The 18,199-nt window shown below is 44.9% G+C and overlaps 1 protein-coding gene across 6 annotated transcripts in view; it reads left to right on the top strand.

Moving 5' to 3' along the window:
• CEP164 (centrosomal protein 164) overlaps positions 1–18,199 on the top strand; it is a 101,288-nt gene that overhangs the window by 487 nt on the left and 82,602 nt on the right. For all 6 annotated transcript variants that reach the window (XM_044282244.1, XM_044282243.1, XM_044282242.1 and 3 more), the window contains exons 2-4: positions 3,832–3,939; positions 4,393–4,504; positions 8,803–9,013. In XM_044282244.1, coding sequence (XP_044138179.1) covers positions 3,855–3,939; positions 4,393–4,504; positions 8,803–9,013 — 408 coding nt within the window. In that variant the 5' untranslated portion in view covers positions 3,832–3,854. The remainder of the gene's footprint in view (positions 1–3,831; positions 3,940–4,392; positions 4,505–8,802; positions 9,014–18,199) is intronic.

Genomic DNA, 18,199 nt, shown 5'->3' with positions numbered 1-18,199 from the left:
TATGGGCGATGTGTACCCCTGGGGCTCCCAGATCCTGCCAGGTATGGAACAATGTATGGGCGATGTGTACCCCCGGGGCTCCCAGATCCTGCCAGGTATGGAACAATGTATGGGCGATATGTACCCCTGGGGCTCCCAGATCCTGCCAGGTATGGAACAATGTATCACAATGGATGCCACTGTATCAGTCTATAGTGCTCTAGTAAGAAGCAGCACCTCCGCCACCTGTAGAGTCTGCAGCCCAGGACACCATTCTGTGCAGCTGGTGGAGGTAGTATGATGTGCCTGTCCCAGGAACGCCGTGTAGGGAAGGTCCATGGGGGCAAAGAGCCCAAAACAAGTGCTTAACGCAGCATCGCCTGCCGCTTGTGGTGGAGATACTCTTATAATTCCGGAAAACCATGTTCACTTTTCTTGGTGTGTGTCATGAAGACTTTATGGGCTTCTCTCCTGAAGATCTAGGGGTGTGTGTGGCCCTCAGATTCCTTATACCCCATAACCCTTTGGTTCCCCCATCTAGGGGAACCAGACCTTGACATAGGTTCCTGGCTGATGCTTGGGGTGGAAGACAGAGCAGGACCTGGTCCTTCGTGAGCTTCAGTGCAGAACGGCCACCGTTCCCTTAGGTCTTTTTCACACATCCATGATGACAAGATAGTCAGTGGTTCATCAGTGAAGGATCTGTGTTTGGTCCGTGTGTCTAGTTTTTTGCCCTCCGTGTGTGATCCGTATTCCACAGACACTTCTAGGCTGAAAATTAGTTACCTGTCAATGGTCCTTGATCCAGAGGATCTCCTGCCAATGGTCCTTGATCCAGAGGATCTCCTGTCAATGGTCCTTGATCCAGAGGATCTCCTGTCAATGGTCCTTGATCCAGAGGATCTCCTGTCAATGGTCCTTGATCCAGAGGATCTCCTGTCAATGGTCCATGATACCCACAGACCAAACATAAATGGCCTCTGTGGATTTAGTGAGGGATCCGTAGTCACAGAAAATTTGGATTTGCTGCTGTGTTGTGCCCACCGTCCTACAGTCCATGTAAAACCATACACGTTAATATCAATGGGTACGTGTACTGCTGTGGAGACCACTGACAGCACACCTCCGTGAAAGAGGTCTTATTTTGCAGGACCTTCTGGCTTGGAGGGATGGGGGTTGGTTTTGGGGTCCTTCTGTTATAGAGAGGGCTTGTGACAGGCCACATCCTGGTGCACATTTTTTTTTGCTACACTTTTTTTTTTTTTTTGTTAATGGATGAAGAATGTTACAATCTCGGGCTTTGAAAAATAAAAAATTGCTGAAGGGACACTTGATGTCGCCTCTGCTTTTTATGTATGCCGTGTGCAGCTCCCATGATTATTATTATTAAAGCGCCATTCTTTCCATAGCGCTGTACATATGATAAGCGGTGCACATACATAATACAGACAATTGCACTAAGTATGAACAAGACGAGTTACAGACTGGTACAGAAGGAGCGAGGGCCATATATGACTATATATATATATATATATATATATATTGCGGTCCCACAAAATACGGATACCATCTGTGTTGCATCTGCTTTGACTTAAGTGGGTCCGTGGTCTGCAGTATAGGACATGTTCTATCTTTTTGCAGGACAGATATACGGCCATGGAAAGCACATGGATCACCCGTGTGCTTTCCGCAACCCATGCGGACCGCGGTCTGATTAAAATAAAAAGGCGTACGGACTGCATCCGTATTTTGCAGAGCCGCCATTTGCGGACCGCAGAACAGATAAGATCGTGTGCATGAGGCCTTTATGTGGCAAAATGAGTTCCGTCCATGGAGCTGGCACAGGGGCTTCCCAATGGTCTTCAATCACTTTGTGCCCGTGCCTTCACCTGGAATATTTTCATAAGTAATGTTATTTTCTGGCGTAATGCGTCTCGTGTGCTGCCACCGTTAGGCGTAAACTCGCTTAGCTGTGGGCGAGATCCTGGCATTTTTCGACTCTTTGATCTTTATTACATCTTGTAAATTATAAAATGTGGCTACGCGGCGATCAAATCCCATGGTAGCTTGTGATATAGATATGAGGGCTGGGAGCACGTCTAATAGGCACCAGTGTGTATTCTCCTTAATGACAGGGCTGCGCCCAGTAATGATCTGACAGGCGTCGGGGTGACTCTGCTGGGACTCTCCTAATGTCTGACACTTCTGCCTTCCCTTCTAGATATTGCAGGTAAATTGTCCATCTCATCGTTTCAAGCTGCTCTCTGCATTTTTGGAAAAGTGGGCGGGGTTAGGTATGCTAATGAGATGCACAGCGGCATTGCCAACTGAGCCCCTTTAAAAGTGTTCTTCAGTACAAAGCTGAATTTTCAACTTGAGTTTTTATTAAGCAGATTTATGCCAAAAATGCGTTGGAAACCCACAAAAGACGCATGGACTTTCACAGGGCTGTTTATTTTCTGCTTACTATTCATTTCCATGGGAGATCCAGCGCTGATTCTGCCCCAGGATAGGGCACACTGCTGCTGCTGCTTTTTTTTTTTACATGCTTCTTTTTTACACATGTAAGTAAGCAAGCGCTCCACAATCAGTGCCCAAAAACTCTGTGTGAACTGGGCCTTAGGGTTTATGCACACCGATCGGCCCGGGAAAGACAGTCCGTGGGGGAGAATTATCAAAACTGGTGTACAGTAGAACTGGCTTAGTTGCCCATAACAACCAATCAGATTCCACTTTCCATTCTCCAAAGGAGCTCTGAAAAATGAATGGTGGAATCTGATTGGTTGTTATGGGCAACTAAGCCAGTTCTACTTTCCACCAGTTTTGATAAATCTCCCGCCGTGTGTCTGCCGGATCTCCTGAGCTGACTGTCTCTGTGGATCTCTTGTACTGAGCTCTGCTGCTCACTTCTGGCTCTGTGGCTCCCCGGCTGTCTTCACTGTGCGTGTAAGCTTCCACTGCGGACCCTTACTGACCAAACACTTTTCTCAGGGGAGAGTTTGGTTCAGTTGTATTCAGTTCAGTAGACAATCCAAACCGTGAACTAAAAACCTCCAGGGCGACACTTTCTGTCGAAAGTGAAACCTGAAGCGCCCCAGTGCAGGATTACTGAATGCAATTGTATTTGTATCTGCTTTGTACAAGTTATTAATCTATGGATCTGGATGAAAACAGAGGTAGGTCCATTCACTGACAGAAAACGGAGATCTTGAAACTGGCAGGGAATTGAAGCACAACAAGTTGTATCACATTACGTCAGAAAGAAAACCCATATGATGTGTTAGGCCACCACACAAACCAAGCAAATGCTTGGGGGCCCCGCTGGATATATATGCAGTTGGCTGAAAAAGGAATTCCACAGGAATCTGGGGGGCTGTTCCGAGCGGTACAGCAGTAGCACTAAGCTGTGAGAGGGGCTTAGGGGCCAATAGGGGCGAAGCTTTGTGGTGCAACAGGGGACCCAGGCATTAACTTTGCTTGGGGCCCCAGAAATGTCCAATCTGACCCTGCGATTAGAGTATACGGACGTCTTGAAAGGGGTCCTCAGCTCGGAGAGTAGAAAGCTGGTATGGCAGATTCATGCTGTCCTCCAGAGAGAGAACCTGCAGCAGCATCCCCCTCCCTGTCTTCTACTTACTGTAACACTATATATACCCTCTAGCACCAGTGATGTGTAGATGCCAACAGCGTCCTCTAGTGACAGCATCTGATTGGCTGATGGAAGATCCATGATGCTTACCTGAGATCATACAGTATATGTGTGAAATATACCTTATTCAATTATAAAAAATACTTTCGAAGTAGAGCGAAAACGGCTAAATAATGCCTGTGTTTTATCTGCTTCTCCTATAGGCCTGCTTGTGTCCAGCCCCACCATGTTGGCTCTTCCTGCTGCTCGAATGGGAGATCAGCTCATCCTGGAGGAAGATCATGATGAAAACTACATCCCTCAAGAGCACGGTCAGTGATGTGCTGCTCGTGCCGAATTCTACTCCTCCATATGACTTCTATACGTTCTAATAGACAGAACTGACCACATTTTTAAGTAACCCTTGCAAAACATCAGCTTAGTGGCTGAGCTCACAATATTGTCACCTCAATAGTCAGTCAAGACGTGTTCCACCTTCGGAACTGAAGAATAATGGGACTGATAAGGAGGAACGCGTCCTTCCCAACAATTGTCTGCAGTATCCTCCCGTCTAGAGGGACCTTTAAGTTCAAGACGGTGTCTGATCAGAAGCGGACAGATGTCCTAACTGCAGGGAATGGAGGCCAAGACTTGATAGATATTCGGGGGTGGGGTAGGGGTGCAGTGATGGAAATTTCTTCAGTTGGAAGTCTAATTTAAATCTACCTGCTGTCTTCCCCATGATTTACATTTGCACTTCTGATAGTCTTTCTTTTTTTCCCCAGAAATTCAGGAATATGCCCGAATGATAGGAATTGATCCAGATGCTGAGCCTGAGCTGATGTGGTTGGCTCGGGAAGGAATTGTTGCACCTTTGCCAACAGATTGGAAGCCATGGTAAGAAGAAAATCATACATTAGTATAGGGAATTACAGGTGCAGTTGCCAATCACTGACCTGCCTCGGCCGGTGATTGGCAAAAAATATGCCTCTTCCGGGAAGCGGAGCAGCTTTGGAACGTAAGTGGTGAGGGATCGGTGAGAAGAAGTATCTGTTTTTCATATATATATATATATATATATATATATATATATATATATATGACACTTCTGAGTCGACTCCCACCAGTTTTAGACACCATTAAAGGGATCCTCCAAGATTAGGAAGCCCTTTTCATATGACCAGGCAGCTTGCAGAGGATAAAATAGACTCTTGTGACACAGTCACCGGCGCTCCGGTTACAGTGCTGAGGTTCCTTCTCATCCACTTTCACACCCTGTGATGTGTCGTCTACATGCATGCTACCTTTACCAGCTAATCAATGGCCTCAAGAGTAATCTGCCTGTGTGCATGTAGACAGTACATCATACTTTTGGTCTGGCAGGGACTGGAAGCAGAGGAGAAGACAGCTGGGAGCTGGAACTGGAGCGCCGGGGACAGGTGAGTCTTTCTTATAGAGGGGTTGTCTCACTTCAGCTAATGGCATTGATCATGTAGAGCAGTGTTTCCCAACCAGTGTGCCTCCAGCTGTTGCAAAACTACAACTCCCAGCATGCCTGCACATCCAAAGTCTGTCCAGGCATGCTGGGAGTTGTAGTTTTGCAACAGCTGGAGGCACACTGGTTGGGAAACACTGATGTAGAGAAAGTTAATACAAGGCACTTACTTATATATTGTCATTGTCCATTTTGCAACCTTTGCTGGCTGCATTCATTTTTCCATCACATTATACACTGCTCGTTTCCATAGTTACGACCACCCTGCAATCCATCAGCGGTGGTCGTGCTTGCACACTATAGGAAAGAGCACTAGCCTATGTGTGCTGCCACCAGAGAGGCCAATGCTTTTTCCTATAGTGTGCAAGCACGACCACCACTGATTGATTGCAGGGTGGTCGTAACTATGGAAACAAGCAGTGTATAATGTGAGGGAACAATGAATGAAGCCAGCAAAGGAGGCAATATGGACAATCACAGTATATTAGTAAGTGGCTTGTATTAACTTTCTCTTCATGATAAATATCATTTGCTGAAGTTGTGTTCATCTTGTATATGGACATATCAATGATGTCTATGTGTTTTGGGCAATTATCGGCTCTTGCTAATAGCTTAGTTGTGTTTTTGCCAATAGTCCAAACTTCTCAAAACAAGACAAATTGAAGTGGGTTGTGCAGTTTAGAAGACCCAAATTCATGGACCCTATTAGGGGACTCTGAGTTAATGTGTGTGTGTGTGTGGGGGGGGGGGGGGGGGGGGGGGGTCCGCTCTACAGGAGCCTTATCTCTGGGCCAGAAAGAAGGGCGCCTAAAAAGAGCATCTCCTGCTCTGGAGGACTTGTCCTGCCCTGCATTACGCTGACAGCCCATTTATATAAATGAACACTGTGTAATGTTTAATTTCTCCTGTGGTGGCGCTGCAGGGAAATTGGACACTTGCCAGGTGTCCCCACATATAGCAGGTGATTGCTGTAGTTACCACCAGCCAGACTCCTTAATTTAGAAGCCATAGGATGTACCAGTTAAATCAAACATGCTCTGCACAGGGGTCCTGCAACTTTTTTTTTTTATTCTTGAATTACAGCATTTTCAAAGGCTATACAGTAGGAAAATTTGGGTCTTGAAACCTTTATATAGATTACTTTTAACATTTTCAGATCACAGTCAGCATTTTTTCTATGTCCTGTAATCTCCCTTCTACCATATTGATATAACAAATCTGTAAATGAACCCAAAATATCAATGAATAGTCTGGCGGTACTTTTTATTATGCTGAGTTATAATGAAGTTCCCAGAACTGACTCCTTTGAATGTATGTAGTAAGTTGCCCAATGCGCTCTCCCATGTTTAGTTCACATATACTTTTTACCCTCATACATCACCCTAAACCATCTTCCTCCATGGTGCAGCATAAAAAAACACCCGCATAAGTAATTCAACCACTTGCTGTCTCTTTCTTTTCTCGTGCTACTAGCTGCAGGGGATATTTCACTAAACCCTGGCCCTCCCTCTATTGTCAACTTCAGCTTATGATCTGCCACACATAGAAACCTCCGAAAATTGTATTAATGTTTACTGTCAGGGGTGCACTACCAATGAGGCCAGGTGAGGCAATCGCCTCAGGCAGCACCAGGTAGGGGCAAGAGGGGGGCAGCGGAAGGGCCATGGGCAATGAGCACTTTAATTAACAAAAAGATTAGGTTAAGAAATTGGCATGGGGGGGCGCTGTCTCAGTTTTTGCCTCAGGCAGCACGAAGGCTAGGTGCACCCCTGTTCACTGTGCATCTTCTCCAGGCTATTTTAACTGTGTGCTCTGGAAGCACGGTCGGGTTGTAACTAACTCCCCACAATCTATGACTTCTTCCTCTCACACTCTGTGAACTTGCTGGCACTTACAGAAACCTGGCTTCAACATTCTGACACCTGCCCCTGCCGCCTTATCCTATGGTGGACTTCACTTCTCCCATACTCCCAGACCTGATGACATGGAGTAGTAGGCATACTACTTTCTCCACAGTGCATGTTTCAGGTCATTCCATTGTACCCTCTCTCACATTCCCCTCTTTTGAAATCCATACTATCAGACTCTTCCACCCATTCCCCCTGCAAGTCAAAGTTGACTTTCTTCCCCCAGGCTCTCCCACCAATTCCTGGATCACTTCGCCACTTGGCTTCCTCACTTCCTATCTTCTGATTCGCCAACTCTTATTGTGGGTGATTTTAATATTCCCATTGATGATCCTATCTCCCCATCAGCCGCTCACTCTCTTTCTATAAACTTCTCTCTTGGCCTATCACAACTTACTTCCTCTGCCATGAACAGGGCAATACACTTGATCTAGTCTTCTTCCATCACTGCTCAGTCTCAAACTTCACTGACTCATCCTTCCCACTTTCTGACCACAATCTTCTTTCCTTTAGTTTAAGCCTCATTCACACGTCAGTGATTTCTGCCCAAACCAGGATTGGAGCCTCAACAGATAAGGGTATAAGGGAAAGGTCTGCACCTGTTCTGTGTTTAGAGCTGGACCTGGTTTTGGCTCAAAATCACTGAGGAAATCACTGACCAAAACACTGACATGTGAGTGAGGCATTACAGACCTCTCACTCTTCTCACGACAATCCTACTTTACACATTTATAGAAACCTACACACCATTAACTGCAGCAAATCATTGACATCCTACAGTTAGCTCTCTGGTTCTCTTCCTATCTCTCTGGCCACTCCTTTAGTGTATCGTTCACTGGCTCTACTTCTTCTCCTTTTCCTCTTGATGTTGGGGTTCTTCAGGGTTCAGTCCTAGGTCCTCTACTCTTCTCTCTCAGCCCCCAACAGACAGACTATCAGTAGATTTGGCTTTCAGTACCATCTCTATTCTGATGACACACAACTATACACTTCATCCCCTGACATCACCCCTACTTTCCTGCAAAACACCAGTAATTGTCTGGCAGCTGTCTCTAACATCATGTCCTCTCTGTATCTAAAACTGAACCTCTCAAAAACTGAACTTCTTGTCTTTCCCCCATCTACTAACCCACCTAAACTTGATATTTAAATTTTGATCGTGCTCTCTGTTCTGCCAGTGATCTAAGATTAACATCCTCCATAATTCCTACCTCTCAGTCCCGTCTTCAAGACTTTTCTTGAGCTGCACCTACTCTCTGGAATGCTCTGCCCCGGAATATCAGGTCAATTCACAACTTCCCTACCTTCAAATGTGCCTTAAAACATCTTTTCAGACAGGCTTATCAGGCTTCCTAAACTGACTATAACCCCCCTCCCCTCCCAACTCCTCACACCTGAACTCGATCTTCTAACAGTCCCACACCTGAAGTAGATCGGCCTACAGCACTGATTTCAGTACAAAAATGGCTTGACTCCTACATATCCCAATCAACTACCTTTTTATGACACCTCCACTTCCTCATAGATTGTAAGCTCTTGCGAGCAGGGCCCAGTTGTATATTGGCCAGTTATGTTGTGATGTCTTTTGTACATGAACCCTCTGAATTGTAAAGCGCTGACTAATATGGTGGCACTATATAAATAAATATTATTAATACGTTGTTGTTTATTTACACTTTTCAGATGCAAATAGCGTCTTTTTTTTATTTTATTTTTTATTTTATTTTTTTCCCAAGAGCTGACAAAGCTGTGGTTAGACTATGTATTTGACAACCTTCTTTTTTGTCTTTCAGCCAAGATGTTACCGGCGATATCTATTATTTTAACTTTGCTACTGGTCAGTCCACGTGGGACCATCCTATAGATGAACATTACAGAGAATTGGTTGTACAAGAGCGTGCAAAGCTGCAGACCCAAGGTGGTGTCAAGAAGCGAGAGAAGAAAAAGAAGAAGGAAAAAAAGGTGAAGGACAAGAAGGTGAAGGAAGTTCCCAAACCTACTATGGTGAGTAACATACTGGACCATTGACCTTTAAGAACCAAAGAACCAAAAAAGAGACTAGTAGTAGTCAAGAGACACTGGTGCATGACACCAATGGGATAGACAGAAGTGTGATCAGAGGGTAAGCCGAGTTCAGGACAGGCAGGGTTCATGCAAAATGGTGACACCCGGCATCAGCTGGTTGACGACAAGGCCGCGCTCCGAGTCTGTATTTTACACTTGAATAGCAAGGGGCCGTCCCATAGAAGTGAATAGGACAGCTTGTAATTACACTGCTCACCGCTGCGACAGCAAGCAGGTAAACAGCGAAGGAAAGCCTGTGCTTGCAAGGAGCGCGGCCTTCTCTTCAACCAGCTAATTGGTGGTTGTGCCAGGTGTCGGACCCCCTCTGATCTGATATTTATGACCTATTCTGAGGATAGGTCATCAATATTAAAATCCCAGAAAACCCTTTTAAAAGGGCATGTCAGCAGATTTGTCCCCATGACACTGGCTGACCTGTTACATGTGCGCTTGGCAGCTGAAGGCATCTGTGTTGGTCCCACGTTCATATGTGCCCGCATTGCTGAGAAAAATTATGTTTTAATATATGCAAACGAGCCTCTAGGAGCAACGGGGGCGTTACCATTACACCTAGAGGCTCTGCTCTCTCTGCAACTGCCACGTTCCCCTTTTGATTGACAGGGCTAGACGTGATGATATTTAGGCTACTTTCACACTAGCGTTCGATCGGATCCGTTCTGAACGGATCCGCTCATATTAATGCAGACGGTGGCTCCGTTCAGAACGGATCCGTCTGCATTATAACTTAGAAAAATTTTCTAAGTGTGAAAGTAGCCTGAGCGGATCCGTTCAGACTTTACATTGAAAGTCAATGGGGGACGAATCCGCTTGAAGATTGAGCCATATGGTGTCATCTTCAAGCGGATCCGTCCCCATTGCCTTCCATTATAAGTCGGAACGGATCCGCTCGCCTCCGCACGGCCAGGCGGACACCCGAATGCTGCTTGCAGCGTTCAGGTGTCCGCTCACTGAGCGGAGCGGAGGCTGAGCGCTGGCAGGCGGATGCATTCTCAGTGGATCCGCCTCCACTGAGAATGCATTAGGGCCAGACGGCTGCGTTCAGGGCCGCTTGTGGGCCCCTTCAAACGGAGCTCACGAGCGGACACCTGAATGCAGGTGTGAAAGTAGCCTTACACGGTCTGGGCCCAATCAAAATGGCGGGGTTGAGGCAGTTGCAGAGAAAGTTGAGCCTCTAGGAGTAACGGCAACGCCCCCGTTGCCCCTAGAGGCACCTATTCTCAGAGGGGGTCCGACATCTAGGACCCCTGCCGATCAGCTATTGAAGAGGCTGGTGCTCCGTGAGCGCTGCAGCCTCTTCCTAGGCCATATGAAGTTGCCGTACATCGGTCACATGGCCTAGTTAGAATAGAAGTGATTGGCGCTGAACTGCAATACCAAGCACAGCCGCTATACAATGTACGGAGCTGTACTTGGGAGAGATGCCGGGAGCCGGCTACCTGTAACAGCTGTTTAGTGGGGGTGCCAGTACTTGGACCTCTGCCGATCTGATAATGATGACCTATCCTGATGGTAGGTCATCATTATATAATACTGTATGACCCTTTTAAATTGGGTGCATCTTTAAACACCTTTGTCTAGAAATGTTCCTCCAGTTTTCCACCCTTGTACTGGAATGAGATTGCAAATTCTTTTGTGTCTTTTTAAAAAGTCTCAGTGAGTAAAACTCAGTAACATGGCTAACCACAGCCACTTTACCACACGCTTTTCAAAAAATTGACTGAGTGGTGTAAAAAAAGTGACCTCAAAACGTTGCAAAGCCTCTATTGTGCAACATTTTGAATACCAGAATTCTGGAGTGAAAGCCTGATAAAGTCCCCCCCAAAGACTAATGTGGCATTGTGATGGAGCGAAGCATAGGCACAGAGATATACTGTAAGCTATGATGACATCAGAATGGAACTCGACCTAGGAAAGACAAAAATGTTATGGTGACTATAGTGACATCACAATAAAAACGTTTCCTTACTAGCTCCATTGTGACATCATCACAATGGAACTCTGCTTACAAGTAAAGACAGACACTGCTGTGACATCATCACAATGGAACTCTGCTTACAAGTAAAGACAGACACTGCTGTGACATCATCACAATGGAACTCTGCTTACAAGTAAAGACAGACACTGCTGTGACATCATCACAATGGAACTCTGCTTACAAGTAAAGACAGACACTGCTGTGACATCATCACAATAAAACACAAGGCACCCTCATCTGTGATAGAGCCAGATAGGAAGGGGTTGTCATGATAACACAAAATGACTTAGTATTTGCATGACCTTCTCTGTCTGTACCATGAAAATGTGTTTTATATTGCTGCAGCATGAGTGCTATCTGGTTGTGATTGATTGGAGGAGCTGATGCCTGGAGAACTGTAAATCGATGTGTGTGTATAAATAGCAGATACATCCTGTACAAGCCGTCCTGGAAAGAGATGCGACTGCTGGGGTTAGCACCGAAACGGCTCCCCCGAACCTGTCCCCACAGTGTGCTGCTGCGAGTGTGTGGGGACAGGCTCGCAGCATCGCATAGTGGATGATTCACTTTTGTGTGGTTTTCCCATCTCACTAAAATATGCCATCACTTTGTGATCAGTGGAGTACGACTTCTGAGACCCCCACGATCCTGAGAATGGAGCCAGCTGCAAATACGGAAGGTATCCAGGCCTTGGAAATAAAATCAAATAACTTTATTTGGGACACATAAAAAATGTAAAATCCAGGGGGGTCATTTATTGAATAGAAATATGCCTAAAGTAGGCTTATTTCTGGTGCAGACGACTACTCTTTGCTCACACCAGGTCTAAAAAAGCGAGGGGGAAGGGAACAGGCCGGCACGTCTGTTTTTAGGCGTAGAAAATGGTCTAAATGTAAGACAGCTCGGAAGCAGCGGCCTCTACATAACTGCGGCGGATCGACCGCCAGTGCAGGGCTTTATCAAGACTAGCGTCTAAAATGCCAGTCTTAATAAATGACTCCCCCCCCCCCTTCCTCCCCAAATTGCTTAGGCTACTTTCACACATGCGGCACAGCAATGCGGCAAAGAACGGCCTGCCGGGGTTCTCTGTATCCGGCAGAGCCATATAAGACAACATGCCTACCAGACTACTAGACCCCATTGACTATAATGGGAACTGGTGGGACTGGCAGCATTCGGCCGGTCAAAAATTATAGCATGCAATGTTTTTGTCCGGCTAAATCCTGGTATATATGCCAGGAAGCGTCCGGACCACCGCCGGTTCCCATTATAGTTAATGGGATCTGGTAGGCACGCGGCACTATCCGGCTATGCCAGATCTAGAGAACCCTAGTGGGTTGTCCCTTGCCGGATTGCTGTATGTACCGCATGTGTGAAACGAGCCTTATATGTTTCGACCACGCGACACGGTCTTGGTCACGGCATAGCTAGTGGAGCTCTGCAAATAATTTACTCCTCCCCCCCCCCCCCCCCCCCCAAAGCCACCTAGCAAGAATCCACCATGCAGCCAGGAGTGCAGCCATGTGCAGGGAAAACGGGAAATGGAAATGGGAATGCACTAGTCTTGGGGTCCATTCGCACATCCGTGTGTGTTTTGTGGACACCGCATTTTGCGGACCGCACATTGCCGGCACGAATAAGAATAGGGCATGTTCTATTTTTTTCGAGAACGGAAATGCAGATCCGGCAGCGCGGATCCACACATCGTGCGGCCCCATAGAAATGAATGGGTCCGCAATTCCGTTCCGCAAAAGTAGTAGGATATTTTACAGATGCACTCATTGGAAGGACTCTATCCCAGTGACACATGGCCTATAAAGATTGGAAAAGGTGGAGGACCATCAGATGACGGGGCTGCAGGGCTGGAAGAATATTCTACAATAAATCAATCTTCTAGTAAATGACTTGCTATTCCTGTATTCAGCCTTGATGTCTATTGATCTCGGATGTCTTTCACTTGCCAAGAAGCCATTTTATCAGTGAAGGCTGCGTATCCGTTAATTACTTGTGTGCAGAGTAAAATGAGCTGAAAGTGTACGAACGTACTGGAGATGAGATCTGATCAGTAAGTCAGCAGTGTCCAGGAATAACCTTGTGAGTGTAAATCCTTCACCCCTCGGGGAAGCTCAGGTGTCACTGTAATGTAGATTAGAGAGAAAAGCCCTTCTCCCCATCGACTTTCCAAGTCACCTTTATACATTGCACCGAACAGAGGGTCTTGCACACACAATGTACTTGAAGGTAATCCATATAATCATTGCAAAATGTACAAAGCATATAGATTGTAGATTCCTTTTCCCCCAAAATATTTTATGATAGAATTATCGCATCCGTGATTTTTTATTTTTTTCCCTTCCAGTAACTTATTTCTGGAATTACGATACGTCCTACCTCTTAAAGGAACCTGCCGGACAAAGCTTTATAACGTACATCATGGTATCCCTAGTGCAGGGCAGTAGGGGGCAGTGCAAAACACAGGGATTCGAAGAGCACCAGGTTATACTTGTCATGTCAGCCCCCTGCACTAGGAATGCCACAGTATATCGGGTTTGCCTAGAGGGTTCCTTTAATTTACAGGGTTTCTCTAGGACTCTGGGGGAATTTATTAAGACTGGTGTTGCATATGGCAGTCTTAATGGAAAAAGTGCACTGGTGTAAGATGCACCGAATATGTCAGGAGGTACAAACCTCCTAATAAATTTGGTGCATCTTCTGTGCACCTGAAGGTCAAATCTATAGCTGATAATTTAATCCAGTTTCTAGTGTATAGTAAATTTGTTGGGTGACAGGAAGCCACTTACTTTTTTCAAAAGTGGCTTTTTTTATCTACCCTAAAGTCTACTGGAATGACAGAGATAGCCAACTACAGTGCTCGGCTGCTTTCATCTTCACCATGGATGACATGACAGGGTGCATGAGTGACAAAAGGTCTTCTGATACCCCTCCTCACCACAGACTTCCAATGATGGACCACCAACGATCAGATATTTATCACCTATACTGTAGATAGGTGGCAGGTGGTCATTGTGGGACAGCCACTTTAATTTCCTCCTTGTTTTTTTTTTTTTTTTTTTATCTTATGCTATACCAGTTAGTTACTCCCCCCTCCCCATTCTTCTTCATCCTTCAGTGCTAGTGTATATGAAACAATAAGCCAGGGGTCAATCAATGGAGACCAGCGAAGCTATTACATACAAACATCAAGGCTTCACATTCATTGCCAGATAGAATGGCACACACTGCTGCACCCCATCAAAAATGCTGAAACTTTGATGTAAACTTGGCAGAACCATTATAGGTCAGAATTCATTTGGATCCATTTGAAAACGGATCTGGTAAAGTAATTAGTTCATTATGGTGCTGGTGTGAACATAGCAAAGGTCACATCTCTGAGCCAGTACCTAAGATATAACGGGAGACAAAGAGATCTTCTGTAGACCAGAAGCTAAATGAGCTCTTCTATAGACCAGGAGGTAAATGAGCTCTTTTATATAGACCAGAATGTAAAGATTTCTTATATAGACCAGGAGGTAAAGATCTCTTATATATAGACCAGGAGGTAAAGATCTCTTATATATAGACCAGGAGGTAAAGATCTCTTATATATAGACCAGGAGGTAAAGATCTCTTATATATAGACTAGGAGGTCAATGATTCTTAGATTGACCAGGAGGTAAATGTTATATATACCAGGAGGTATGGACCTCTTATTTATTGCCATTGTAAATCATTGTTTGTTAGCCTGAAATCTTGCAAATTCTTAAGAGCCCCTTTCAAGAAAACCATGTGAAAGGGACATCTTTGAGTGTTATTTATCATTTCCTGTTTACATAGTAAGATATTATTATCATGAGGGATGCTGAGATCTGATTATTCCAGAATCTGTAGAAGAGTAAATTGGTCTCTGATATAGGCCAGGAGGTAAATGATTCTTATGTAGACCAAGTGTTAAAGGGCATCTGTCAGCAGAATAGGCTGACCTGTTAAATGTGCACTTGGCAGCTGAAGTCAACTGTGTTGGTCCCGTGTTCAGATGTGTCCGCAATGATGAGAGAAATTAATGGGGTCATTTACTAATAACCCTGCGCTGGCGCTTGAGGCCTCTATCTAACTTAAGCGCATCCACCGCTGGTGTACAACAGTCTTAAATCTACTCCAGCTCCCTTGCTGGTGTATATTTAGATGATTTTCTTTGCCAAACTAGCTTACATGCCGTGGAAGGGGAAGAAGTGGCAGATTTTGCCACAAATCACCTTTGTGACTAAATCTGCGCCAAATGTACACCAAAAGTGGTGTATATTTGGTCATAAATGAATGCCTAAGTTTTTAATACAGTCATGTGAAAAAATTAGGACACCCTTTGAAAGCATGTGGTTTTTTGTAACATTTTTAATAAAAGGTTATTTCATCTCCGTTTCAACAATACAGAGAGATTAAAGTAATCCAACTAAACAAAGAAAACTGAAGAAAAGTCTTTTCAAGATCTTCTGTAAATGTCATTCTACAAAAATGCCTATTCTAACTGAGGAAAAAGATAGGACACCCTTGCCCCTAATAGCGAGTGTTACCTCCTTTGGCTGAAATAACTGCAGTGAGACGGTTCTTGTAGCCATCTACCAGTCTTCGACATCGGTCTGAGGAAATTTTACCCCACTCCTCAATGCAGAACTTTTTCAGCTGTGAGATGTTTGAGGGGTTTCTTGCACGTACAGCCCTTTTCAAGTCACCCCACAGCATCTCAATGGGATTCAAATCTGGACTTTGACTTGGCCATTCCAGGACTCTCCATTTCTTCTTTTTCAGCCAATCTTTGGTTGATTTACTAGTATGTTTTGGGTCATTGTCATGTTGCATGGTCCAGTTCCGCTTCAGCTTTAATTTTCTAACTGATGGTCTCACATGTTCTTCAAGCACCTTCTGATACACAGTAGAATTCATCGTGGATTCTATGATGGTGAGCTGACCAGGTCCTGCTGCAGCAAAGCAGCCCCAAACCATGACACTTCCACCTCCATGCTTCACAGTTGGTATGAGGTTCTTTTCTTGGAATGCTGTGTTTGGTTTACGCCAAACATGTCCTCTGCTGTTGTGTCCAAATAATTCAATTTTGGACTCATCTGTCCAAAGAACATTATTCCAGAAGTCCTGGTCTTTGTCAACTTTATCTCTGGCAAATGTCAGTCTGGCCTCGATGTTTCTCTTGGAAAGCAAAGGTTTCCTCCTTGCACACCTCCCATGCAAGTTAAACTTGTACAGTCTCTTTCTGATTGTAGAGGCATGTACTTCTACATCAACAGTAGCCAGAGCCTACTGTAGTTCTCGAGATGACACTTTAGGGTTTTTGGAGACCTCTTTTAGCATCTTGCGGTCTGCTCTTGGGGTGAACTTGCTGGGGCGACCAGTCCTGGGCATGTTGGCAGTTGTTTTGAAAGCCCTCCACTTGTAGACTATCTTCCGGACAGTGGAATGGCTGATTTCAATATCTTTTGAGATCTTTTTAAATCCCTTCCCAGACTCATAGGCTGCTACAATCTTTTTTCTGAAGTCCTCTGACAGCTCTTTTGCTCTCACCATGGTGCTCACTCTCACTTCAACAGTCAGGAGCACACCAAACTAAATGTCTGAGGTTTAAATAGGGCAAGCCTCATTCAACATGCAGAGTAACGATCTACTAATTATGTGCACCTGGTGTGATATACCTGTGTGAGATCTGAGCCAATTTAAGAGGGAATACATGTGAGGGTGTCCTATCTTTTTCCTCAGTTAGAATAGGCATTTTTGTAGAATGACATTTACAGAAGATCTTGAAAAGACTTTTCTTCAGTTTTCTTTGTTTAGTTGGATTACTTTAATCTCTCTGTATTGTTGAAACGGAGATGAAATAACCTTTTATTAAAAATGTTACAAAAAACCACATGCTTTCAAAGGGTGTCCTAATTTTTTCACATGACTGTATATGAAAATGAGCCTCTAGGAGCAATGGGGGCATTACTCCTAGAGGCTCAGCTCTCTCTTCAACTGCTTGCCCGTCTGCACTTTGATTGGGACAGGCGTGGTGATGTTTACACTGCCTGGCCCGGTCTATAGATCTGGAGGTGTAGACCGGGAGGTGTAGACCGCTTCTGTAGATCGGGAGGTGTAGACCGCTTCTGTAGATCGGGAGGTGTAGACCGGGGAGGTGTACACCACTTCTGTAGATCGGGAGGTGTAGAATGGGAGGTGTAGACCAGGAGGTGTACACCTCTTATTTATTTTCATCGTATATCATGGTTTGTTTGCCGAGAAGAGGCGTGCTTGGGCACTCTATGGGGGCATTCCTGGGCACCTTGGAACAAAAGTAACTCCCCTGTGGGCACCTTACTGGATTTTGTCAAGATAGAAACCGAGCAGCAAGATAAGAAAATCACATCTGGAAAGAAGGTAGTAAGTGCCACAAGGCAATTTAGTTTAATAGTGATGATCCAAATAATCCAAGTGACAGATTTCCTTTAAGAAAACCATTTGAGAAGCATCTTTGAGTATAAGTTATCATTTCCTGTTTACATAGTAAGATATTATCATCATGAGGGATGTTGAGATCTGATTCATCCACAATCTGTAGAAGAGTATATTTGTTGGGAGGAGAATGTATATTGATTTACAATGATTAATTCTCTTCAGTAGTTATATATTAATCTTATTTCCCTATTGTATGTTCAGGCTCTACAATCAGAGGAAAATCATCAGCTCCCATATATTTTCTTTACCTTACAATCTCAAGCTTCAGGTAGACAGAGTCCTAGTGAAGATGACTATCGAGAGACAGCTCCTGTCAAGAGCATGGTGGCAGTACAAGCTGATATATATTGTACAGGGAGAGCCAGAGTGCCCCGCCGACTGCAGCCGCTGGAGATAGAGCAGACAAAACATGTCTTAAAAATGGCAGATAGATTTTTGTGGAGAACAGGCGGCTATTCTGTGGTTGACCATGAGTGGAAAGACCAAGTGTGCAATCCACCTCGATATACTGGGGTGCAACACAAAAATCCCATACCGCCTACTGCGATAGAAGTATCCAGTGCCACGGACGGGTCAATATTTGTAAAATACCCTTTTAGAAATGTGAAAGCACAAACTAGTGACCTCAGTGA

The sequence above is a fragment of the Bufo gargarizans genome, chromosome 2, assembly GCF_014858855.1.
Source record: "Bufo gargarizans isolate SCDJY-AF-19 chromosome 2, ASM1485885v1, whole genome shotgun sequence".
In the NCBI taxonomy this organism is placed as follows: domain Eukaryota; kingdom Metazoa; phylum Chordata; class Amphibia; order Anura; family Bufonidae; genus Bufo; species Bufo gargarizans.
The sequence above is the reverse complement of the archived record's forward strand: the minus strand, read 5'-3'. Positions and strand labels throughout refer to the sequence as shown.